General features: G+C 53.1%; 1 protein-coding gene across 3 annotated transcripts in view; it reads right to left on the bottom strand.

The window, feature by feature from the left end:
• Positions 1-3953: 3953 nt before the first annotated feature.
• The window catches only part of DGKZ (diacylglycerol kinase zeta), a 52700-nt gene continuing 32719 nt past the window's right edge, over positions 3954-23934 (bottom strand). For 2 of the 3 annotated variants that reach the window (XM_054276366.1, XM_054276367.1), the window contains exons 6-31: positions 23083-23151; positions 22614-22685; positions 22189-22305; positions 22025-22096; positions 21638-21733; positions 21285-21367; positions 21036-21096; positions 20518-20631; positions 19986-20126; positions 19399-19477; positions 19055-19110; positions 17959-18021; positions 17639-17712; positions 17417-17528; positions 16906-17105; positions 16510-16610; positions 16296-16375; positions 14830-14899; positions 10550-10590; positions 9772-9962; positions 9268-9299; positions 8471-8514; positions 7981-8101; positions 7397-7433; positions 7015-7114; positions 3954-4645 (exon numbers count right to left, since the gene is read on the bottom strand). In XM_054276366.1, the coding sequence (XP_054132341.1) occupies positions 4529-4645; positions 7015-7114; positions 7397-7433; positions 7981-8101; positions 8471-8514; positions 9268-9299; positions 9772-9962; positions 10550-10590; positions 14830-14899; positions 16296-16375; positions 16510-16610; positions 16906-17105; positions 17417-17528; positions 17639-17712; positions 17959-18021; positions 19055-19110; positions 19399-19477; positions 19986-20126; positions 20518-20631; positions 21036-21096; positions 21285-21367; positions 21638-21733; positions 22025-22096; positions 22189-22305; positions 22614-22685; positions 23083-23151 (2343 nt within the window). In that variant the 3' untranslated portion in view covers positions 3954-4528. Of the gene's footprint in view, positions 4646-7014; positions 7115-7396; positions 7434-7980; positions 8102-8470; positions 8515-9267; positions 9300-9771; positions 9963-10549; positions 10591-14829; positions 14900-15164; positions 15210-16295; positions 16376-16509; positions 16611-16905; positions 17106-17416; positions 17529-17638; positions 17713-17958; positions 18022-19054; positions 19111-19398; positions 19478-19985; positions 20127-20517; positions 20632-21035; positions 21097-21284; positions 21368-21637; positions 21734-22024; positions 22097-22188; positions 22306-22613; positions 22686-23082; positions 23152-23934 lie in introns of all 3 variants that reach the window. The other variant, XM_054276365.1, reaches the window with a different exon arrangement.

A 23934-nucleotide genomic window follows, 5' to 3' on the forward strand; every position in this document is an offset into this window, starting at 1 on the left:
TAAATGTGGGAACATGTAATCTCCCCTTCCTGCTGCACGCACAGCAACAGGTACTGCTCTGTGTAGTGAGGGATCAGGAGATGCCAGGCTGTAGGTTTGAGCCCAGGATGCAGAAATGGGTCTTGATAGCTGGGCAGGTAGCAAAGCCAGTAACCTCCCACCATTGCTAGGCCTTTAAACTCAATCTGAAGAAAGCTGCTGAGACAAATTTCAATGTACAAAAGAAGGACCTAGGTGTACATCAGGTTTGCACGTCTGAACCAGGAGACTGTGATGAGCAAAGCAAGGCCTATAGAAATGTAAATGTTAAAGAACTAGTTGGGGTGCAAGCACTACTGCTTCTCTTCAGTTGTTTCTGGCCAGGAGCTGAAGATCTCACTGGAGTCCCCAGGGCACAGCAGCATAAGGTACAGTGAAGCCCTGTGTGGATTTTCACTCGTTCCAGGGGACCAGGAGACAAGGGCTAGCTATGTGAGAGAGCAGAGATGCATTGGTGCACATCACTCAGCAGTGACTGTGCTTGGTCCCTTTGGACTCCTTCCCCAGCTCAAATTAGCAGCAAAAGGCCTTGACTGCAGAAAAGAAGCCTCATACTGAGGAAAGGAGGAAAAAAGAGGGAGTGTGACCAACCCAGGTGCATTTCCCTGCAATTGGTTAACTTGAGCTTTTAAACTTGAGCTCTTAAAATGTCACAGTCTAATTCATTGCATATCAGCTCTGCATTTTCCATGTCTGGTCAAAGCCTGGTCCTTCGAGAACTGGTAGTGGATGTTGCTGCAGTGTCAGTGCATGGATGCAGCCATGCATGGGAGAGGAACGATCTTTTCCTTGTTGAGGTGTATGCTAGGTAATCATTAACAGGGCCCACAGCTGTCACCCCAGCTCTGCTTAGCTGGGGCTGGGCTTGCATTGCTTTCTCCAGCCTGCACACATGCCTACACCCCCAGGTGTGCTTCCATCCCACAGGAGGGCAGACAGACCGCTGAAGCCCCAGCACCTGACTGAAAAGGAGAAAGAGGAGATGTTGACACCCTTTGGAGAGAAGGGCAGGACTCTGCCCCAAAGGTACACTGCCCCTCTTCCAACACTCCTCATCAGAGTGATCACATAGCAGGACTGCTTTCTTCCCCACGGTATATTTGACACTGGGGCGGCCGGAAGACTCCGATCGCCATGGTTACTGACAGCCTCCCTGCTGAGATGTGGGCCAATTGCCAGCATGCTGGGGTCTGGGCACTGAAGCAGAGCGGGCCCACTCCTCCCAGTTCCACGTACACCTGGTCCCTGGGGAGGCCAGGACAATTTGGTGTGCCTTACACCTGCTACTGATCCTCACTATTAGCTCTGGGCAGGAGCTGAAGTTTGAAGACCATGAAAGAGAGGCACAGTGGGGGTGGAAGGCACAATGCAGGCAGGGAAGGCAGCTGCTTCTCCGGGCAGAGAGGGGCTGGCAGGAGCACTAGGCAGGCAGCCAAACTGCCCCGAGAAATACAAGTCTGAGGTATGAGTATAGCTCCTCATCACCCACTGGCTCCATCACCAGCACACCATCAGCCACTGCAATTACCTCCTTTTTCAAAGAAAACTCCACAGGATAGAAGTGTGTCGGCCACAGTCATCCTTATGAGTCTGAGGCTGGAAGCAGAAGTGTCCCTAATCCTCTGCTTTTGTAACCAGAGAGCAGTCCTTCCACCAGAGTGGCAGAGATAATCCCTGCTCTCACTGCTCAGCACTGGAGGCAGAAGCGCAAGACTCCCTGCTGGAGCTGGAAATGAATAGGAAGAGCCTCCGGCAGGCTCATCTCCCGCAGAGCAGCGTGGCTGGGGACAGCTCACCACAAAAAAAAGGCCAGCAAACATTTTGAAACTGGAGGCTGGATGCTGCTGCAGTATCCACTGACAGCTGTGGCAGCTGCTGGGGCTGCTGCCTTTGCCCCAAGGAGCAATAGCAGGCTGCTGACTCACACTTCCAAGGCCTTCTGGGTCACTTGGGAAGGCAGCGCACTTTCTCCTTTTCCCACATTATACTGAGCGTTGATGTATGATGCAGAATGGAGGAGAAGGTCCCTCAGGACAAAGAGCCTGTGTCTAGCAACAGTCCCAGAAGGATGCTGTGCTAGGAAGTGAACAAGGACATGGGCCAGCAGAACTCCCAAAAGTACCCCCAAGTTTGGACAGGGGCAGAGGCCTTGGGATCCAACCTTGTTTGTGCCATGCAGGGCATCTGTTGTGCAGTGCCTGCCGCAATCTTGCAGATGCAGCAAGGAGACAGGAACTAAAACATCAATCTCTTTATTACAATGGCAAGAAACAACAACATCCAAACGGTCAAAGTTGAAAAGAAATGGGAATACAGGCTCATGCCAGGCCCTGGGCCAGCTGGAGCCAGCACCCTCACATAATTACAAAAATACAATCCTACAACAGTGTCTAAGAAACACAGACCCAGGTATTGCACAGAACCCCTGCCCTCAGGGAGCAGGGAAACCAACACCCTCTCCTTCTTCACCAAAATATAAGCAGGCTTGGAATTGCACAGCAACTCAGCTCACAGGTGCACGGAGGGGCTAGGCAGGGGGGGGGACAGTGTGTCTCTCAACTACCTGTACAAAAAACTATAAGGGAGAAAGGGAAAAGCTGAGGCTTAAATGCCTCTGGGCCAAGTTGGGCATTCTGTCTAGGGCAGCAGTGGTGTGGACCTCTGACAAGTGACAGTGCCTTGTCTGTTAGTGGCCTGCCAGCAGTGCTGCTGAGAACTCCAGGCACTTCTGGAGTGTCCCAGCTGTCAATGCACTAGCACACTATCATTATTACTTGCCAATACTGACACTGGCCCCTGGGCACCCTGCACTGCCCTGTGCCTCTGCTCCCCAGTACAGCATTCCCATCCTTCAAGGAAACCCTGCCCCTGGACAAAAAGTCTGAAGGGTATTCTGGTTCCCTACAGTGTCCTCATACCCTTTTCTTGGTACTAGGAGGGATTCAAACAGTGCCACCCAGCATGACCCAGTGGGCACAGCTGCATGTCAGTGCAGAGGGACTGCACAGACCACGCATGGCAGCAGCAGTAACCTCTCCTAGAGCAAAGATGTGAACAGCAACCCCCTTCAAAACCACTGCCCACCCAAAAGTGCCAAGCAGGTCTGCTAGGCTCAGAGCCATCAGCTTTCCTCCTCTGTGGGTACCTCCTGGTCTCAGAGACTCAGTTCTGCAGAAGCCTTGCTTAAGGCCTGGCTTGATGTCTTGGCATCAAGTGCTCACAGCATCAACAGGGGAGATGGATTGTGGTGCCTCATGCCCCATGGCAGGCGATTTGTGAAACTCCATCCCACTGTAGGCATGACTCAGGGCTAGGAGCCCTGATGGCTCCTGGGAATCCAAATCCTTCTTTCTACTAAAACTGGAGAGGGCGAGTTCATGGTCTACCCAGGTGGGTTGGTCAGCTCCCTGCAAAGCCCTGTGCCCAGTCTGGGGAATAGCAGGAGTCAGCCTAAGAGGATGCATGTTGCCAGGTTGGGGGGCAGGAGGGGATCCCTGAGAGCAGCACTGACCCCAGCACTGCCCATCCAGCTTCATGCAAAGTCTAGCATCGAGGGGGAAACTGAAGCAAGGAGGGCAGCTGAATCTAACTCAGCATTTGGGAAATACAACAGACATCACTGCTGCCACTGCACCAGCTGAGTGCAGCTCTCCACCATCCTGCAGCTGGCTCACAAAGAGATGCTCAGCAGAGTGGGTGTGCAAACTGTTCCACCCAGCCCCATGGAGAGAAGCGTGGTGGGAGGGTTTGGTAGCCTTCCTCCATTCCATCCCAGCCCTGAGTCAGACTGCTGACTGAGCACTAAAGGCCCATCAGGAGAGCACCTGCTGCTCTACTTCCAGCTGCACCAGACCCAGATGCTCTGAGGAAAGTCTGGATGCACAAGTGACTTCCCTCCTGCTGCAGAAGGCAACACAGAGACCTGGTGCAGCCCCAGGAGGGAAAAGAAAGCAGGGCAAGTAAGTTGTGGTGCTTCCTTTGGGGCAGTCTGTGGCTCACAGCCTCTGCAGTCTGTCCATGCAGCCTGTGCCTCCCACAGCTGTGCCAGACAGGAGAGGAGGAACAGGACACAAACCTAGCCAAGCACCTGAAAGAGGGGCACTGCCAGCAGAGAGAAGGACTGAGCAATGATATCCCATAAGGATTATAGGTAGGAGCCTGTGGAGAGGGCACTGGAATTACTCCCATGAAGGGTGACTGGAGGCTTCAGCCTGGCCTGCTCCAACATGGCTGGAGGATAGAGCCCACCTAGGGCAGGGAATGTGGTGAATGAGAGGTGAAGAGCACACACAAAGAATCAGGCTTCAAGTCTGAAATATCCATTGTCCTCATAAACAGAGTTCTAGCCTGCCTGGGGCAGAGCTCTTCTGTGTCCATCTCCAGGGAGCAGGCTGGCATCTGGGGAGGGTTGGGCCAGATACAGCTCTGCAGTTGGCATTGTACTCTTCTCATCCTGAAAGAGCTGGCTCGGGCTAAGGCACGCCAAGCACTACACAGCTGTCTCCTGGTCCTCCCGCTGGATCATCTGGTAGTGCTGTCGGTTCTCGAGGTAGGCAGCTAAGTCAGGGTCATTGGCCTTCTCAGCACGGTGCTTCGGGGTGTCTCCCTGCGCAGGGGAGGCGACAAGTCAAGAGCGCCGAACGCTGCCTAAAGGCTGCTTTGGCACCCAAGGGCGTCCCCATTCCCCCGTGTGGCTGGGTCCAGCAGAGCCTGCAGCCAAACCCCAAGTCAGGTGGCAGCCAAATGTCCATGTGCTCACCGTGGGATCAAAGTGTGCTCCTGAGCAGCATGACTACGGCAGGCCTGGGAGCTGTCCCCTGAAGGGCCATCAGCTCCAGGCCTGGGCTAGGACATGACTGACCCCGGGCAACATAAGTCACCCAAGAAGAGATAAAGGCTAGTTCCCCTGACCGGCTCTTCCCCTGTGCTGGGGAGGCAGGCAGGAAAGGGTGAGGAATGAGGGGTATGTCTGGGGAATGCCCAAGCATACCAACCCCCCTTCCCTCTCACAGCCTGGCTAGCGTGCTCCAGCTCCCGAAGGAGGATCACATTTCACCCGCTTATTGCAGCCATCTGGATTGTGTCCACTAATGAACTCCCGCACTCCATAAAAAGCAAATCTGTTAACAACTCCCAGCCCTGTCTTCTCTCCCCCTTCCCTCCCCCTGCTCCTTGCTCCACCTCTCCAAGTGCCCAGGCTCTGCTGTGCCACTGAGAAAGGCCACAGAAACCTGGCGCTCTGCCGCTGCCATTGAAAACCAGCCCTGGAAGGGACACCCATCCTGCCCAGCTCATCCCCTGGTGCACAGCAGGGCACAGGCAGCTGCAGCAGTGTGCCGGGGCCTCTGAGCAGCCCCCAGCTATATTTCTCCATCAGGAACAATGGTCAGACATGCAGAGTCCTCCGCTGGGCCTGGATGTGGCTGTGCAGAAAAGCCCATCCATGTGTGGCTGCAGAGAGGTATCATGCAGCAAGAAATATTCTTGGGATGTGCACCCCAAGACTGTGAACACCCCGTGGTCCTGCACACAGCCCGCAGCAGCCACACCATCAGGGGATGGAGATCACTCTGTGCTTTGGTGCTGGCTCTCCTTGATGGCCCCCTCCCCACATCCCCTGAATGCAATCACTCATTTAACAGAGGAGGAATTAAGCTTCTTTCCTGTTCCCCTGCAGAAGCCCCTCTGCATCACTGCCTGCCTGCAGCCTGAAACCGGAGCTGCCAGGGCCTTCCTGCCCAGCTGGGCTGAGGCACTCCAACTGATAAGGCTCAGGCTCCCTCACCACTGCATAGCGGGATCAGTCTGCTCCAAACCCCTGCTACAGGTCTGCTGCTAGGGTTTCTAATGAGGTGGATCCTGCTTGTGCAGGCAGGCTGTGACCCTGAGCCCCTGAGAGGTCAGTGCAGCAGCACAGCGGGGTCCCCAGGCAGCCACAAATCCGACATGCGACATGCTTTTGCACAGGCACGTGCAAACCCGTTCCCTGAGGCAGCCGCGTGCCTGAGCAAGGCTCCCTTTTGAGCTGGCAGGCTGGGGGCTGTTCCTCTCCTTCAGGAAAATGATGGGGCTGGGAACAGAGAGGGGCCATGCACCCCAAACTGCCCTCTCCTCTTGTCTCTGCCAGCTGAGTCTCCATTTAGGCCAGTCCCACTCTGGGCACTGTGCAAGGCCTAAGCCTTAGACAGGACCAAGGGAGAGATGGGGAGCCAGAGATTATCTGTACTGCATTCTCCTGGCAGCTGGCAAACAGGAACGTGCATTGTCTAAATCAAACCCCAAGCTTCACCACCGCCAGTACCCCTCAACTGGGCTCCTAATGGGTGTCCCAGACCCACAGATTGTACCTTCTTGGCTTGTTCTACATCACCTCTGCTACAGCCCATCACTACAAGCCTCCACCAGAGAGATCTGACCACATCCTCTCTGCCATATGCCAGCCCTGGGAACCTCCTGTACCAAAATATGGCCCCAAGCCCTCCCCTTTTGCATCTCTTCTGCCAGGGCTGGCACAATTCCCTGACACTAAGGCACAGCTCAATTAACTCAGCATGTGAGGGAAAGTGCTGCAACTGCTTGCTCCTGCTCCCCACAGGCCGGCTTCACCCACCAAGAGGAGCTCCCAGATCCCCCATCATGACTGCTGGTGGGGGAGAGCACTGGAGTCCTGCAGCTGGGAGGGAGAATGTCCTTGCTCTAACCCCTGAGGGTGGGAAGGGGGAGACTGGGATGAGACATTCCAGCCCCTTGCTGCTAATTTAATAAAACAACAGGGAGAGAAGCACTAGGAGAAGAGGAATTTAACCCCTCTGTAGCTGGGCTCTACTGGACAAGCATAGGTACTCCATCTGAGCTCCTCTCTGATTGGCAAACACCTCACCCAAATCACCCCTGCTCTGCTCCCCTGCTGGTTCTGCTCCTTGCCAGCCCTCTGGTCACCCTAGAAAGCCCCACTGCCACCGTTCCCACTGTCACCTGCAGGTCTGTCTTCATGAGCGAGGCCCCAGCCTCCACGATGTAGTGGCAGATAGTGCGCTGGCGTAAGGCTGCAGCCTGGTGCAAGCTGGTTTCACCGCTGAGGAGGAGAAAGCAGGAGATGTGAGATGTCCCCCTGAACAGGGACAATCAGCACATGCAGGTGGCAGCAAGGGACAGAGCAATTCAGCGGCAGCAGCAGCTGATGGTAAGTTGTGTGTTTGTCCAGGCAGAGGAGGGGGTGCTACTCAGGGGCAGTCTGTCCAAAATGGACTGGGAATCATGGCTGGCAATTAGAACAAGGGCAGCTGAAGTGCCCCTATAACCGGTCACTTCACAGAGGGTCTGGCCAACAAGTAATGCAAGTCAGGCAGCGACTTACTTCTCCTCCTCTGTGGCATCAAGGATCTCTGAAGGAGCTGTGGAAAGAAAGAGTGCAGGTGAGTGAGACCTGGCTCTGGGGCAGAGACAGACCTGGCAGAGACAGACCTGCCTACTCCCTGGTAACAGTCTGCATCATTCCATAGGGGCTGCTATTTTCATGCTGCCTGCAAAAGTCCTAGCTTCAAAGAACTCAGGTCAGCAATGGCATCTGAGCCCAGCTGATCCCAGGAAAGAAGAAGTGGTTGTGGACTCACTACAGAGAAATATCTAAATAAAAGTAAAGCTGTCTGTATTTCAGTTGGAACTGCCAAAAACAACTGGTCAGCTGCCCTGAAGGCAGAAGCAAGACACTGAGAAATGTTTCCCAGAGACATGCTGATCCCTGCCAGGATGCAGCAACAGCCATAAGGACACCCCAGTACTGGCAGACAGAAGCCAGGAAAAGCCCATACACCAGAAGGATGACGTAGCAAACCCAGAGGGAAGGGATCTAAGCCCAGGAGCACTCCTTCTGAGCAGAGGGTTGATTTTTTTTTGCTGCCAGGCTCCTTTGCTAAGAGTGGCACTGTGACTCCAGCTCACCATTCTCGATGATGTATTTGACGATGTCCTTGCTTCCTGATTTGACAGCATGGTGGAGGACAGTCTGGCCCGAGGAATCTCGCACCATCAGGTCTCTTCCAGCTTGGTGCAGCTCTTGGAACTACAGGATTGTCAGATTGCTCAGGATGAGTTGCATTTCCCAGCTCCAAGCCCCAGCATTATGTGCCTGGAGTGTCTGACAGGTTGTGTGGGTACTTGCTGCTGGTGGGGAGCTTTGGCCAGCTCAGCCATGTTACCAAGTCCCTTCCCTTCTCCTCCCTTCCCTTTGTGTCTCCCAGGAGCTGAACCAGAACTCCTTGCCAGAAGCCTGCCTGGTTTCTAGCCACCACTCCTGAAGGAAGGCCTTTGACAGGCACTGCTCCAGGGCAACTGGGGAGCACAGCTGGCAGGGCTTCTCTTAGCCCAAGGGGCACACCACCCCAGGAGCCAGCCTTGGCTGCTCATTGCACCAGGCTGCTGGAGGACCTACCTTGCTGAAGTTGCCACTCTTGGCAGCTTCTATCAGAAGGTCATCTGCAAAGAGAGATGTGTCAGGGTCAGAAAAGTCGATCTGGAACACTGCTTATCTAATCTTGGAGACAAGAGCTGGGCACCAGAGGCGTGGAGCAGGAGCACAAGCTCCTCCAGGGATTAACCCTTTGGTCAGACTGCATTTACATGGCTTCTCCACCTTCAGGAATGTAAGGAACAAGCCAGGGAAAGGAAAGAGACACCACGTAGCTAGGGGTGCAGCCACATCTCAGCCCCAGGGAGATGCAGCGGGAGTAGTCTCTGCCCTTGGGCAGGATAACTTGTGATGAAAACGGGGAGCAGGTCTCCTGGGCATCAGCCAGCAGCCAAGATGCTTCTCACCAATGACTCACTCACACCTCTAGGCTCCAATCAAGTTTCAGGAAACTCTTTCCATTTGTTCAGCTTGGTGAGGCCCCTGATCTAGTGCTCCCACCTCCTCAGGGAGAGGCAGAGACAGCCTTCCAACCCAGTCCACAAAGCTCAGCCCTGCAGGTGGGGGATTAACCCCGTGCCACATAATTTCCCGCAAGCTGGAACTGGGAAGGCCCCTGGCTGGGCCACTCCACAAATCACTGTCAAGTCTCTTGTGCTCACCTCTGGGTCACCTGCCTGCAGGGCTCCATGTTTCAGAACACATGGAACAACAGGGCTCCTCCCTGCTCACCAGAGAAAGGATAGGCCAAAAAAACCCATGGCAGGAAAACAAAAGTGCAACACAAGAGGGGGTATGACCAGGGGTAGGACTCCACTCACCTTTATGTGGAAGGCAGTGCTCAGGCTCAGCGCTGGAAGGGAAGAAGAGAAAGTGTAACTAACTCTGCCAGTCCTGGCAGCCGATGGCCCTAACAGGCATGCCACCATTAGAGGGATGGAGAAACCTGCCTATAGCACTCCTTCCCTGATCTGGGTTCTTCCCCTTCCCCATTCCCATTCCCACTGCTGCTCCTGATGCCATTGCTCCTCCATACTCATCACTGGCCTTGGTTTGGCTGAGAGACACCCTTGTCCTCTGCCCCATGGAGCTTGACCCCATGGCTGAGCCACCTGGTGATGGTGGCTACTTAGGGCAGCACTGGCAGAGGAACAAGGAAAACAGGACTGCACCTCATCCCTTGGCCTTACTCAACAGTGAATTCCTGCTTACTTCCAGGGAGCTCCCCTATAATCTGGCCCAGGGATCAATGCTGTGAAGCCAACCCTAGCTCTCCCATCACTGCCCATTCTTCCTGAGACCCAGCACCCCCATTTCAGACTCACCTGGGGGCAGGAGAGGAGGATGGAGAGGAGGAACAGGAAGGAAATGCAAAATGGTACCCAGGGGGTGTGGCAGATGAGTCCACGAGGTCAGGCATGGCAGGAGAAGTGCTCACAGTCTGAGTGACCACTAGCTCTGGGTCCAAGACATAGAGCTCATCCTGAGAGATCTCTGTCACATAGTTTAGGTGTTCCTGAAAGACACAAGTCAGGACATGCTTCCTCAGAAGCAAGACCTACTTCTGCAAAACCACATCCCCTCATATCCCATTGGGTGAGTTTGTGGCCCACCCATTTGCACAGCAATGGTGGCTTGAACAGTCTTGTGCCCGGGAGCCTTTGCATCTCCTTGTTCTTTTCAGGCTTCCTGTCTCCTGCTGCCTTAGCGACCTCGTAAACCTTATCTCCACACCCCCCTCCCCAGATCATTAGGGAAAGTATTTAATACTGGTGAAGACGATCCCAGCTGGCAGGTCCCCTGGCCAGTCTTGCTATGTTTGCTATTCCTTACCTGCTGCACTGGAGGGCCCTGCAGGCAGCTTTTAACCCAAGGTTCTGTGCTACCACCCAGGCTTCTTCCCTTTTCTCTAGAAACCTGGAGGTGCTGAGCCTGGTCCTGGGCCAGGCTCATCATGCCATCCCTTTGGGGAATGCCAAAGGCCAGGTCAGTGGTGTGAGACTTGTGTGGCCCTAAGGCTAAGCCTGCCTGTTGGCCTGTGTGCAGGTGGGACATGCAAGCACCTTCCCAGGGGATGACGGTGTAGGGTGAGGCTGCACTCACCTGTGCGCGGTCTATCCTGTAGAACCGATCGGCCGTGGTTGCTGTAAGACAGGAACAGAATGAGACAGGCTGATCCTTGGTGCGAGACAGCGCCTCTTCCCATCACCAGTGACAGTGAGCTATCCAGCCACTTCATGCCTCGCACAGAGGGTACAGCAAAGCAAACACCAGCCCCTGACCAGGAGCAAACCTCTTCCCTTCATGAATCTGCTGGTGTCTTCACCCTAGAGGCAGCCCCTTAGGCCAACAGACCACCATGTCCCCGTTAAACACGCCTTTGCTTGCTACCTTCTCCTCAATGACTCCTAGCAGGGAGCCACAGGTAAGGCAGGAACACAACTAGCTGATGCCATGGCCTTTCTGGGGGCTTTCAGGTGCTCCAGCATTATTCTGAGCAGATGAAGCTCAGGGCTATGCAGTGCACATCTCAGCACTCACTTATACCAGATGAGGAACTGCTGTGATTAACATGGTGCATCTTGTTGAACAGTGCTCAGAAATGGGGGCACTACAGGAGGCTGGGAAAAGAGAGGGCTCAGCCTCCTGCTGACTTGACTAAGGACCTTCATGAGGCCACTCAGAGCATGTGTGGCACAACAGAGCATGCCACCACCAGCGGTAGATCCAAGTCCCTGTCTCCTAGGATGGCAGGAGAGCTCTGAATCAGCCTCCAACCTGTCTGAGTGCATCCCTCTTCCTTAGAGAAGAGATCACCACAGAGAGAGAGGAGCTCCAACAGAGCAAGCGGTTATGCTGGAGCCAGACACACATGGCCACCACCCCCAGGGGAGCAGGGAGAGGTTATGAATTAAGGGCATCACCAAGGGAGACCAGGACAAGTAAAAGCACAGTGCCAGGACAGCTGGATTCCTATGCAGGGCAACATTTCCCCAATATCCTGACAGGCTGCTGGTGCCAGTCCAGGAGAGGTTGCTGCAGTCGAATTCTTGCAGACCCAAGGAAGTCTCTCTGCAAACAGAGTGGGGATGTGCTAGAGCAGGTGAGGAGTGAGACAGCCATGTTTATCCTGGATATTTGCATCCAGGCCTGTTCAAGGCCTATAATTCAGCTACTTGAACAAACCTGTGCTGTGTTGAATGAGACTCTAGTCTCTTTCCTGACACATTTTCCTGAGCCCAGAACCTGCTGCTGGGAGATTGGCAGAAGGGAAAGTGGCCCTGGTACAGCAGTCCTAGTAGTGACACCATACACAGGGCTAGAAACTTGAAGGGAGAAGTTGCACCCTCTCTGCCTAGCACAAGCCTTCCCAGGCCCACTTTGCAACCCATGGCTGTGCTCTGCTGTGGTCTACATGCTGCTTGCTGGGGTATCAGAGAGATGAAATGCTACAAATCGGCATTTCACTCAGCCAGCTTCCAGGTACAGAGGGAGGTTCTCGGTCGGAGAAGGCAAAGGGAGAAGAGAAAGGCACTTTCAGGCAGGAGAGAAGCAGCAGCTGCAGCCCAATAGGGAGGCTGTTCTCCCGTAACACTGCTATGCTCATGGTGAGCCTGGCTCCGGGCATGCTGGAGCACGGGGGCCCCCTGCCTGCACAACTCAGGAGAGCATCCCCAGCAGTCCCGAAGTGACAAACGCATGCCACCAAGCTGCCTTCAGCTCCAGGGGCAAGAGAACCACAGACTGCCCATGCTCCACTCCGGATCAGCAGCCAGACATGCACCCTGGGGGAAAGCACTGCTGTGCTCAGCCCCAAAGACCCCAGCATCCAAGTCCCAAGCCTCAATGGTTCCCTGTCGCTTGTCACTGAACGCCTGTTCTCTCACCCCCCAAATTCATAGAACCACGGAACGATCACAAAAATTGCTTAGATTGGAAAAGACCCTTAAGATCGAGTCCAACCGTTAAACCAACACTGCCAAGTCCACCACTAAGCCACATCCCTACGTGCCACATCTACACATCTTTTAAGTATCTTTAGGGATAGGGACTCATCCACTTCCCTGGGCAGCCTGTTCCAATGCTTGATCCCCCTTTCAGTGGGGAAAAAAGCCTCCCTGATGCAACTTGAGGTCATTCATTTCCCTTTATCCTCTTGCTTGTTACGTGGGAGAAGAGACCAACACAATTTCACACAATCTCTTTCCAAGTAGTTGTAGAGAGTGGTAAGGTCTCCCCTTAGCCTCCTTTTCTCTAGGCTAACCAACCCCAGCTTTTTCAGCTACACCTCCTAAAATTTGTGCTCCAGAGCCTTCACCAGATCCATTGTCCTTCTCTGCACATGCTCCACCACCTCAGTGTCCTTCTTGCAGTGAGAGGCCCAAAGCTGGATGCAGGATTCCTGGTGTGGCCTCACCAGGGCTGAGAACAGGGAAACAATCACTACCCTGGTCCTGCTGGCTACAATTTTCTTGATCCAGGCCAGAAGGCCATTGGCCTTCTAGGCCACCTGGACACTGTCAGAGACTGAAATAATTCATGCCTCAAACACTGCTATAAAGTTTTACTCATTATAACTGTATAAAAACTGTATAAAGAAGCTACAACCAAAGAAGCTTCCATGAAGATACCTGACTGGGACTTTAGACTGAAAGTTAAACTGCTAAGATTAAGTAAAGGGAATTCTTCAATCACCTGAAACAAACAAGTAAACAAGGGCAAGAATGTGAGCCCAACCCAGCAGTCATGCTAAGAATCATCTCTGGCTTGCTTTGGGGTGGGGGAGGCTGTAGCCCACAGACCTATTTGCTTGGAGCAGGTTTGCACAGATTTCACCCCCCATGTGAGCGGGGGGAGGAAGTTTTGGTGCATTGTAACCTCTGCTCAGGGGCTGTGAACCCATCCTCCCTTGTACAAACTGGCTGTGGAACCCCCAGCCCTGGGAAGGCGACATCCACGGGACATTCACGTGAGGGGCAGCTGAGGGGGTGCACTAATCCATCAAAGTCCCCCCAAAGTGCCTCCACAGTAATTCCTGAGGCTTTGCACCACAGGACAGCACGTAATGCAACAAATGTGGAAGAGACAGCGGCAAACTGTCCCCCTACTCCAGGGAGGTAGGGATTTTTATACATGGCCCGAGTGTGTATTAACCCATCAGATTCTATTCTTTTTGAGGGGACCTTCACCACCAAAAAGACCAGCTGGAGAGGATCAATAGAACATCACTGGGATCCATGGAGTGGTGATACTTTCTTTATTCTGTCCTTGTTATTCCCTTTCTGTCCCCACACCTATTTTCTATTTCTCTCTCACATTTACAGTCAAAAACCCATCCTATTGTCACTGACATATGGTCTCATTTTCACCTTAATTTGGGCAGGGGCATTCCTAAGAACCTTAGTAATCAGATCCTGACAGACACACACACTGAATCATGTTCAGCTGCCATTGACAAGCACCTCCAGGTGCTTTTCTGCTGACCAGTTTTCCAGCTCCCATTCCTCCAGCCTGCAGCACTGCACGGGGTAATTGTGACCCAAGGTCAGGACATTTACTTTTCTGAACCTCATGCAATCGGCCTTGGCCCATGATCCAGCCTGCCCAGATCCCTCTGCAGTGCCTTCCTGCCCTCCCACAGATCAACACTCCCACCCAACTTATCTGCAAGTGCCTGAGCTGTGCCTGATCTCCCCATCCAGACTGATAAAGACAATAAACGGGACCAGGCCCGATACTGAGCCCTGGGGATCACCACCGGTGACCGGCTGCCAGCTGGATGTAACTCCAGGCACCACCACTCTCTGGGCCCGGCCATCCAGCTGGTTTTCTAACCAGTGAACAGTGAGTTCATGTGAGCCACGAGCAGCCAGTTTCCCCTGGAGAATGCTGTGGGAAACAGTGTCAAATGTTTTACTGAAGTTCAGGTGGACAACATCCACAGTTTTTACTGAGCAAGTCATCTCAAAATAGGAAGAGATCAGCTTGGTCTCCTTCCTTGCCTGTCCCCTCTGAAGAGTTTATAGCCATGCATTGCAACACCCCAGCTGTGTGACTTGTCCTGCCATGTTTCTGTGATGGCAACTATGTCATAGTTTTCTTGCTCTGCCATATCTTTTCGCTCCTCCTGTTTGTAGCCCATGTTGCACACATTGGTGTTGACACACTTCAGGTGAGCTACTGATTCCTCCACTTTTCTGGACATAGGAGCTGTAATTCCTATGCCCTAATTCTCAGGTGCTTCTGTGGTTTCTAAGGCATCAATAACCCTTGGATCTTTGCAGCCATGTGGATCTCCATCCCCTACCTCCATTGAGCTGGCAGACCAAAGGACCTTGCCAGCACATCATCAGACCCAGCTCCTAGTGGAGGGGGATACTCACAGTCCAGGAAGCACCACTTGGGTGACAGCCTCTGGAATGACACTGTCTTCGGCTTGGCTCCATCTCCCTCCTGCATAATAAAAGAGAGGATAAAGACATAGCTTATGGCCCCTGCATCTCTCTTCAGAGCATTTCTCCTGCTTTGGGAGGTCCCTGCAGACATATAGGACCACAGGCACTTGGATGAAATTGAACACAGGCACAGCACACTGCAACAGGGAGCACCATGGGACAGACTGGAGCTGACTATAGAGCAGTGTCACAAGATGAGCCCCTGAGACTGGCACAGTGGACATGGCAGATGGGCCCAGAGGACAGAGAGAGGCCATACACACCTGGAAGAGCAGGCGCTCTAAAGCAGAGGGCTGTGCAGGGAAATCCTGCAGAAAAGCAAGGTGTCCTGTTACAGCCTGCATCTGGGCAGCCCCCCAGTCCCTCTCTCATCCCACTGGAGTTCCTTGATGTGCTGCCACGTTTGGCTTTACAGACTGTCTGGCCAAGGTACCTGGTCCTTGCCTGGCTTTAAGATCAGAGCACAGAGCTTACCCAAGGAGTGACAAGAGGTAAACCATGAGGTGACCAAGGAACACCGGCCACACTGCACAGTTTTAAAGGTGCGGGAGATTGCAGGGGCATCTGTCTATCACACTGACACAGCAGGAGAGCATTACTCTGTGAACCCAGGAGCTGCTAGCCATGTGCCTGCCGGTCTGTCCCCACCAGTGCCTGGGCACAAAGTGGGCAGGGGACATGCCTACAGAGCAGGTACAGCAGCAGGCAGATGCCAGTGTGCCAGCCCAGGCAAGCAGCTCTGCAACTCAGCTCTGAGGGACTCTACACATACAATGCATGGGATTCCCACAGGCACAAGGGCCAGCTAACAGCACACTAAGAAAGGTCCCTTCAATCTTCTCTGCAACAACCAGATTGAGCAGTGCAGCACCAGAAGCCACACTATGGGCTTAGAAGGCATTGCTCACCAGGACCAATAGTAACACAGTCTATGTACAGGTCACAGACGTGCTAGTACATTGGCAAGGACACAAAAATTAGTGCTTGTAAATGAGAAGAGTGGGAGGGGTTATAAACCTAATTCAGGCACCTGGAGAAGGCGGAGCTGTGACAGGAAACACAGAGCCTATGAAGGGTTGAATGGTTGTAGGCCCCCACAGGATGTGTGCTGGCTTTTTATACTACCCTGTAGCTTTTCAGAGTCACTTTCTGGGCTTGGAGAACAGTCAGAAGAGGAACGCTGAAAAAGAAGCTGTCAGACAGCAGGGAGCAACAAGGCATACAGCTTGGGACCCTGCCTTCACCACATGGTGAAGGCAAATCGTGACCTCTAAGCGTGACCCAAAGCAAGAGCGTGTATGGTGGTGTGTGCAGGTCAAGGTGGCTTCGAAATCCTTTCCCTGAGTCCCTTCATTCTCAGTATTAAGCTATGACCACTTTTCATGCAGACTCACCTCCTGTAGCTTCTCAATCTGAGTCCGGCACAACTCCAGGTCACTGTCTCCTGGAACCACGATGATCCCCAGTGGCACAGCTGAAGGACAGGGCACAGGCTTAACTCAGAGAGCAGCCCATGCCCCATTTCCAACACCTCACAGTTTAGCTACAGGCTTTGCCATACTTGGGGACTGCAGTTCCCACCCCCTGGTCACTCAGCTGGTCACTCACAGGCTTCCTTGAGCTTTTCCTTGTCATAGTTCAGTGCCTCATAGTCACGCATGCTGATGCGGCTCACCCGGATCCGCAGACGCTCGGGCACTGGCTGCTGGCTGTGTGCAGGGGGCAAGGAAAAAGGAAGATTTCAGAAAGTGACACCCTGCTTTCTCCTTATTGCCCCAATCCCTCCAAAACAGGCAAGAGTATTGTATAGACTGGGATGGGGAGCTTGGCACCAGCAGCTTCCTCAGCATCAGGGTCTGGTCTTACTTCTGTGACCCAATCCCTTCCCAGACCCTATCCAAGAAAGGACCGAAATGCCTCTGCCAGTCACGGATCAGTCCCATCCCTTTCCTGCCAACCATCCTTCCTTAAGGAGGAGGTGGCAGATCAATCTGAGGAACCTACTCATTGAGCAGAGGCATGGAGTTGCGCCGCTTGGTCTTCTGCAGCATGTTGGCTTGGTTGCGCAGAGAGATGTGGATGCAGGAAGCTGCCAGCTTGCAGGGCTCTCCATCTACCTGCATGGGGATGGCCTTGGATGTGGTGAGAACCACCTGCCGGCACTGACAGAGCCGCTCCCCATGGCCACCGACTTGCAAGGCAGCCTGTGAAAGGGTCCAGAGTAAGAGCAGAACATGGACTGAGACGTGGACGAGGGGAACATCCATTGTCATCTGGATGTTACAAGTGAACCAAGTTCTGAGGGTCTCAGGTATGATTTCAGTGAGAAGGGACTCACAGAGACCAGGGCATGACAGCACCTCACCTAAATCTTAGAGAGCAGACACTGTCATATAGGCCAGAACCACAACTCCTCCAGCGAGGATTTGTGGAGCTGTGGGCTGGCTGACACGCGGTCATTGGGACCATTCAGTCCCCTGATTGCCACCTACATCTGGTAACAGCACTAACTCACCAGTGATGTCATGGTGAAGCCGATAACTTCAATGCAGCCATCATCATGGCGCTGGGGCTCAAAGTCATGGTGCTCCCCAGGGTTGCCCCAGGGCATGGTGCCTGCACAGTACCTGTGAAAGGACAAGAAGAAATACCTGGACTGGCACCCAAACCCAGGTAGAGATCTACAGCACAGGTGTGAAAAGCCCAGCATATGAAGACAGGTCCTGAGGGTGCTCACCTTGGGATGTTAAGGAAGACCAGGCACTGGGGCTTCAGGTCCTGAATCTTGGAGGTCAGGTCTATCCCATCACACTAGAGACAACACAGGGGTGCTCAGGCTGCTGTAAGGGGGAGCCTGGTCCATCCTACTCACTTAGGAAGAAATGACCTCCCTCCTCCGCTCCTTACAGTGAATGTTCTCCAAGTCAGGGGAAGCTGATGCTCCCAGGAAGTTCCCCTTTCGTTCCCCAACCCTGACATACTCAGTGTGCCAAGGGACATTATTCACACCTCCACAGCTCACCCCCTCCCTGGACCAGAGCACCCCAGCACACTCACAACCAGCCTGACATGCTTCGCCAAGTCTTTGGAGCTCCCGGTGAGGAAGTCGGAGAAGGCCGTCTGCCAAGGTAAGAGACAGAGTTAGTGCCCAGGTGTTCACCAGAATGGGAAGCCAAGAAGCCTGCCTCTGACCTGACACAGACCTCAGCTGATCAAACCTGCAAACCCCCTTTTCATCCACTCTCAGAAGTCCTCCTCCAAAACAACCTGATCCGTTCCTCTTGCTATTTTGCCTACCAAAAACCTTGAGGCACTGTAAGTAACATGCTCTAGTATTCCCTTGCCAGCCCAGTCCTGACTTTAGGGAAGAGCTGACAAGATGAGTCTCCTACAGTGAGAATCAAGTAACAAGAGACAAATTCAGTCTCAAGCTGATATGAAGTACCACCAAACAGAGCTGAAGTGACCCCATCTAGAGATTCCAGGAGGGACAGCATGGGTCCCCTTTGGGCTTAACTGTGCAGACAGCAAAAGAGACACAAGCGAGACAGGTGTGAGATGGCACAGAGCAGCACTCGGCCTTTAGTACTGCTCGAATACCAGTCACCAGACACATGGCTAGAAAGTATATTGAGGATGGGGAGACAGAGGAACAAAGATGATACTGAGATGCAAAGCTCTCAGGTGAGACACAGGAGGGTGATGTAATTAGCCAGGAAGCTGTAACTGGTCCAAGGTATATAATAAAAGACCAAAGTAGTGTGCAGACTATGGAAAAGCTTCCTTTCCCTCTGCAGGGGGGACAGTCTGCCTTCCCACAGCTCCAGGGCGGTCCTGCCTCAGTGACCACCCCTAAGCTTGAGATCAAGAACAATAGTGGCAGGAGATCAATACAGCAACTGTACTGTAGGCCACAGAGCAAGTTGTACTGCCAGCAGCACTCACAGCCAAAGGGGAGCTGTGACTCCCAGCACTGCAGTATTTCTCCAGCAACTTTCCAGCTTGGGCTGGGGGGCTTAACTTGGGTGCATGTGAAGGTCTATGTAGCTTATGGGTGAGTTTAGGATGCAGGCAGGAGGCAGGTCCAGGCCTGTGCTGCAGCTGACATTAAGGCTGCTATGACGGCAGGCTCAGACATCCCCCACACACTCACCCCAGCATAGAACATTTTATTCCGAAACCGGCTGTTGAACTTCTCTGGGTTGGCCTCTAGGGAAAAGGAGAAAAAAGTCCAGGTCACTGGCCTACACATGGAAACATTTTACTTGCCAGCTCTCCTCAGACACAGCTCTCCAGCCAGCCTCAGCCAGGGGTCTGCCCCTAGCTTCTTTCCTGTGCAGGCACCCCTTTTCCCCCTTTGCAGCTTGGACTTGCTCCTCATGTTTCACCTCCAGCTCTGTCCCTGAAGCAATTCTCTTGTTCCCTTTCCTGAGGAACCCACAAATGAGAACAGGCCCATCCCACAGACCCCGACCAAGTCCTGCCACTGCCCTGTACCTCGAGATTCGTGGAACTCCAGCGTCACCCGTGCGTCAAAGCCAAGGCTGAAGTAATTATTAAAGACATCCAAAGGGAGCTGAAATGGAAAGGAGAAATAAGGATGAGGCCGCCAGCATGTGCCCGTGGCACAGATGAGGTCAGGTTACAGCAGAGCCATTACAGTGCTCATGAGGCTGAAAGATCCTGCTTGCCTTTTCCCTAGGAAAATACAGAGGTCACCAGCCTGAGATGATGGATTATTTCCTGGCTCCTAGGGGCAAGGGAAACGGTCCAAGGGGACACACTCTGCTCTCTGAGGTTTCTGCAGTCACCCATGTTTCTGTTAAAGAAAACAGTCTCACAGAAGACTTATACCTGTTGTAAGTTGTGGTTAAAAACCTTTGGTAGGCATTTATTTATGAACTCTACATACACTCTTGCTATGAATGCTGTGGCTCAGAGCCATGAACAGAATGGTGGAATTGGAGGAGTGAGAGGGAAACACCAACCCGAGAACAGTCCCAAGTGCTGGGACTGCCCAAGCCAGTGACAGAAGAGAGAATGCAGACTCTAGCACAGGGAATAGATATGGAGAGGTGTCCCACCTTGTCAGCAGCTGCTTCATCCTTTTCCTCAGGGTTTGTGTCAGGGTTTGGCTCCACATGGAGGTTCCAGCGATCAAGCTGTACTATGTTCCCATCTTCAACGTGCGATAGGATCTTGGACAGAGGCTCATCTGTGTAACCCTGGTGAAGAGAAGGACTTGGGGGCCTCATGCCTGCCTCCCAGAGAGATACCCCAGACAGCAGGCTTTGGTAAGGCATCTCAGAATAAAAGATGTAGAAGAGATCAACTCTACTTGAAAGCACAACAAAATGGGACTTGAAATTTAAAACAATACATCTTCCTTCTAAAAATTTTCCAAAGTTTGAAAAGCCAATTGCTTTTGTAGAATCTAATGCAGTACCATTCAAATGTCAGAAGAACAGCAACATCCAAATTGCACTTATTTGTTGCTCTGAATTTACAGGAAATTGAAACATGAGCCCATGCAAATCTCCAACCACGTGTCTGAAACAAGGATTGAAGCACTCAGCCCTGCTCTCTCAGCAGTGCGTTCTTGTGTCCATCACTTACCCCACCCCAGTTCAGTGTTCTGGCCAAGTCGTTCCCTGTCCCCAAAGGTAGGATGGCCACAGGAGGAGGTGGGTTGATGCGTAACTGGTCCAGAATGGAGAGTATCCAGCCCACCTGCTCAAGCAAGAGAGTACAAAGAAACCATTAGTTATCTCAGAGACCAGCAGGCAGGCAGAGGTGACTTGGAGCACTAGTGATGGCAGAGGGGCAGAGATGGGGTCTCCTTAGCCACAACTGCGGCTATTCGCAGTCTTTACCACTCTAATCAGGTGCTGCAGGACGTACCAGTAACCCCAGTGAGGACCGTGGCCCTCAAAAGGGCTCCAAATCCAGACATGTTAGACTAGCACTCCCTGGAACAGTGCACGAGGGGACCCACAGCATCTCTGCTACCAGCTGTACCATGGATGCAGGGTGCCCAGTTTGTCCTGTTCTGGATTACAACAAGGAGGGCTGCTGTCTGCACTGGAAAGGCCTGGGGGAAGGGGCACCAGGGGATGGAGGGGCTGGGGACTCACCGTGCCATCTCCCCCGCACGCCAGGATCCGGAGGTTGTGGACTTTGCGGTACAGCTCCAACCTGTGGGCAACAGGGAGGTTGAGGAGGGGAGAGTCACTGAAGGCGTTACACAGCAGCTGCCTCTCGGAGCCCTTGGCATTCACAAAGCCACATCCATGTCTCCCTCTATGAGCTGGGGGAAGAGCTCTTAGGAGGAATCCTGGGACACAGATGGGGGAGAGAAAGGTGCTGCCCCCATCAGTACTCACGCCTCCTTGGGTCCACCCTGGCTGAGGTCGAAAACCTGCCGTGGGTTGAGATACCACATGAAGGACTGGATGATCTTGGCTCCCTATGGGGAGAAGAAAGACTTCAGGTAAAATTGAGTTCCCAGTGGACAGCAGAAGGAGGCATTTGGTCCTGCCTGGGGACAGGCTAAGACAACACCATTCTGGAGGGGACACAGGCAAAGCTTGGCCGAGGTAGGAACTGCTATGCAGCAAACTGGCATTGTGGCCTCTTGTGCAGCTGAAGCATCACCAAAACTGTGATGACAGCTCAGCACTCAAATGGCAATGCCCTCACAGAGATGTCTTCTTAGACATAGCAGCCAAGGCCATACCTGATTCCCACCACTCTTGGGGTTCACAAACACCAGCAAGGGCTTCATGAGAGGAGCTGGCATGGGCTTGATGACAAAGGGTTTCCACCTCCCTTCCTGCAAGAGATACCATAGATCCTTCAACAAAGCTGGGGAAATGCAAACTGCCACCTCCAGCTGAGCCCTAACATCATGCAGGTCAGAAGCAGGAGGAAGAAAACATCCCAGCCACCCCATAAGCTTTGTTTCTGGGATATACCCTGCCAGCAGGCATGCTCCCTCCAGCTCAACCTCCTTAACATCAGTACAGACCCAGAAAAGCCCACTTTTATTCTCAGCCTTGCTCCTCACTGTTCAGTCCCTCTGCCCTTCCAAGACAAGGTCATTCCCAGTCCCCTCATATCTTACCTCGGCCCCCTTTTTGCTGGATTTCCGCTTGAATGATGTCCTCTTCTTTTTTTTACTAGATTTCAGCGGATTCTATAGAGAAAAGGAACAAACACAAAAACTCTGTGAGGAGCCACTGGGCAAGTGGTAACTTTGAAAGAGCCCCAAGAGCTGAAGTGACTCACCTGGGGCCGCCGGACCCGCAGAATCCAGGTGGGAGGAACGACGACAGCAGCGTGAGCCCCCAGTGAGCAGGGCTCTTCAATGTGTTGCAGCATGAAACACGATACTTTGCTGTGATACTGGCCAAGGAGAAGACAGAGAGAAAACTCAGCTGCTCAGTTTGCTGGGCACAGCCACAATCTCCTCCTCTCAGGTTCCCCATGCCAATGCAGGGAGTGCTGGATGAAACCATGCAGGAATTTTGTAACGGGAAGGCAATGAAGAGAAAGTTTCTCAAAGGAGCTTGCAAATATCATAGTACAGCCTCTGCCAGCAGGGGGAGATGTTGAGGGCAGGCTGCCGAGCAGCAGCTCGGGGAGCCCCGGCAGAAAGCAGAGGTCATTCGTGCAGAACCGACTGGAAAGGCATTCAGGGGGGCTCTGCTCACCGCTTGTTTGCACCAGGAACAGCTGATGGCTACAATCTCTTTGCTGTGGAAGGCAAACTTCTGCTGAAAACCCTATGGAAGAAAGGACAAGAGGCTTAGGGAATTCCCTGCAGTTTCCTATCATCCAACAGTAAGAGATATTAACAAAGAGAGCATGCCTGCAGCTGGAGCCCTCCAGATCCTGTCACACAGTCCCAGTCACAACAGCACCAAGGAGGCCACTGTGCTCTGTAGGGGTGTCCTCATTGCTCAAGGAAAGCATGTCAGGAAGACAGTCTCTTTCAGGGCAAGAACTACTCTATGTGGGAAGCAGTCACACAGTACTTCACTGAGTAAAGCAGGGCACATGTCTTGGTTTTGCTGTCAAACAGGAATGGTGGGATGTCCCTGGTTCCAAGCCCTGTGCATGTCTCTGGCTTGACCTTAGGTTTCCTTCAGGCTGAGAAAAATGCCCAAGATGCCCTCTCACCTTGCCACACTGCCGGCACTTCCCTTCCTGCCGCCTCCGGTGCACCCAGTGATGTCGGACAACAATGGGCTAAACGGAAAAGAAAAAAGGAAAATTGAAAAAAAAAAAGAAGTGAAGGGCCCAGTGCAGGAGGGAACACAGGAACAGGCAGAAGGAATGGACACAGGCCAGCCAACCTCTGCTTTCGCAGCAAAACCACTGCTCATAAGGACCAGCCCCCCACCTGCTGAGAAGGCAAAGCCAAAGAATCAGGGGACAAGAGGCCAAATTAAGATGCTCCAAGAAAAGGGAATTAAAACCAGAAGAAACAGGAAGGAGGACGGGGAAACTAAAGACTGAGAATCACACAAAGCAGATCCAATGGAGAGTGGGTAAGCAGCAGCACATCTCTGTCCCCTAACATCTCTGCCCAGATGCTCCTAGTGCCAGGTGAAAAATGTGCAGGTGGATGGCGTGAAAATCCCTGGAGAGACACAGTTTGTGCCCACAGGAAGAAGATGGAAGTGCTTGCAGCTAAGCAGTGAACCACCTCACTCCACATTCCTCGAGAAGAGTGGCAGCCTCAAAGCCCTCCACACCCACTTCCCCCTGCTCTTTCCCCAGGCCAATCCTGAGCTTGCTTCAGTGCCAGCGTGGGCAGCAAGGCTGCTTGGCAGCACCTCTGCTCTGCTTGCAGGCACACAGTGAGTTCAGGGCTGGGACTTGCAGAAGTGATTGTGAGGGTTTCACAAGTTTTGTAATGAAGTACCACTTGTCCTAAATACTATCCTGTTTTTCCAGCCCTGGACTGGGAACGGGCTGGAAAACTGCAGAGAGAGAAGCAAAAAGAGAAAGGGAGTATGAGTTCACAGG

This window comes from Melozone crissalis, unplaced genomic scaffold (assembly GCF_028551555.1).
Source record: "Melozone crissalis strain CALT ecotype California unplaced genomic scaffold, PUWL_Pcris_2 ptg000018l_1, whole genome shotgun sequence".
Taxonomy (NCBI): domain Eukaryota; kingdom Metazoa; phylum Chordata; class Aves; order Passeriformes; family Passerellidae; genus Melozone; species Melozone crissalis.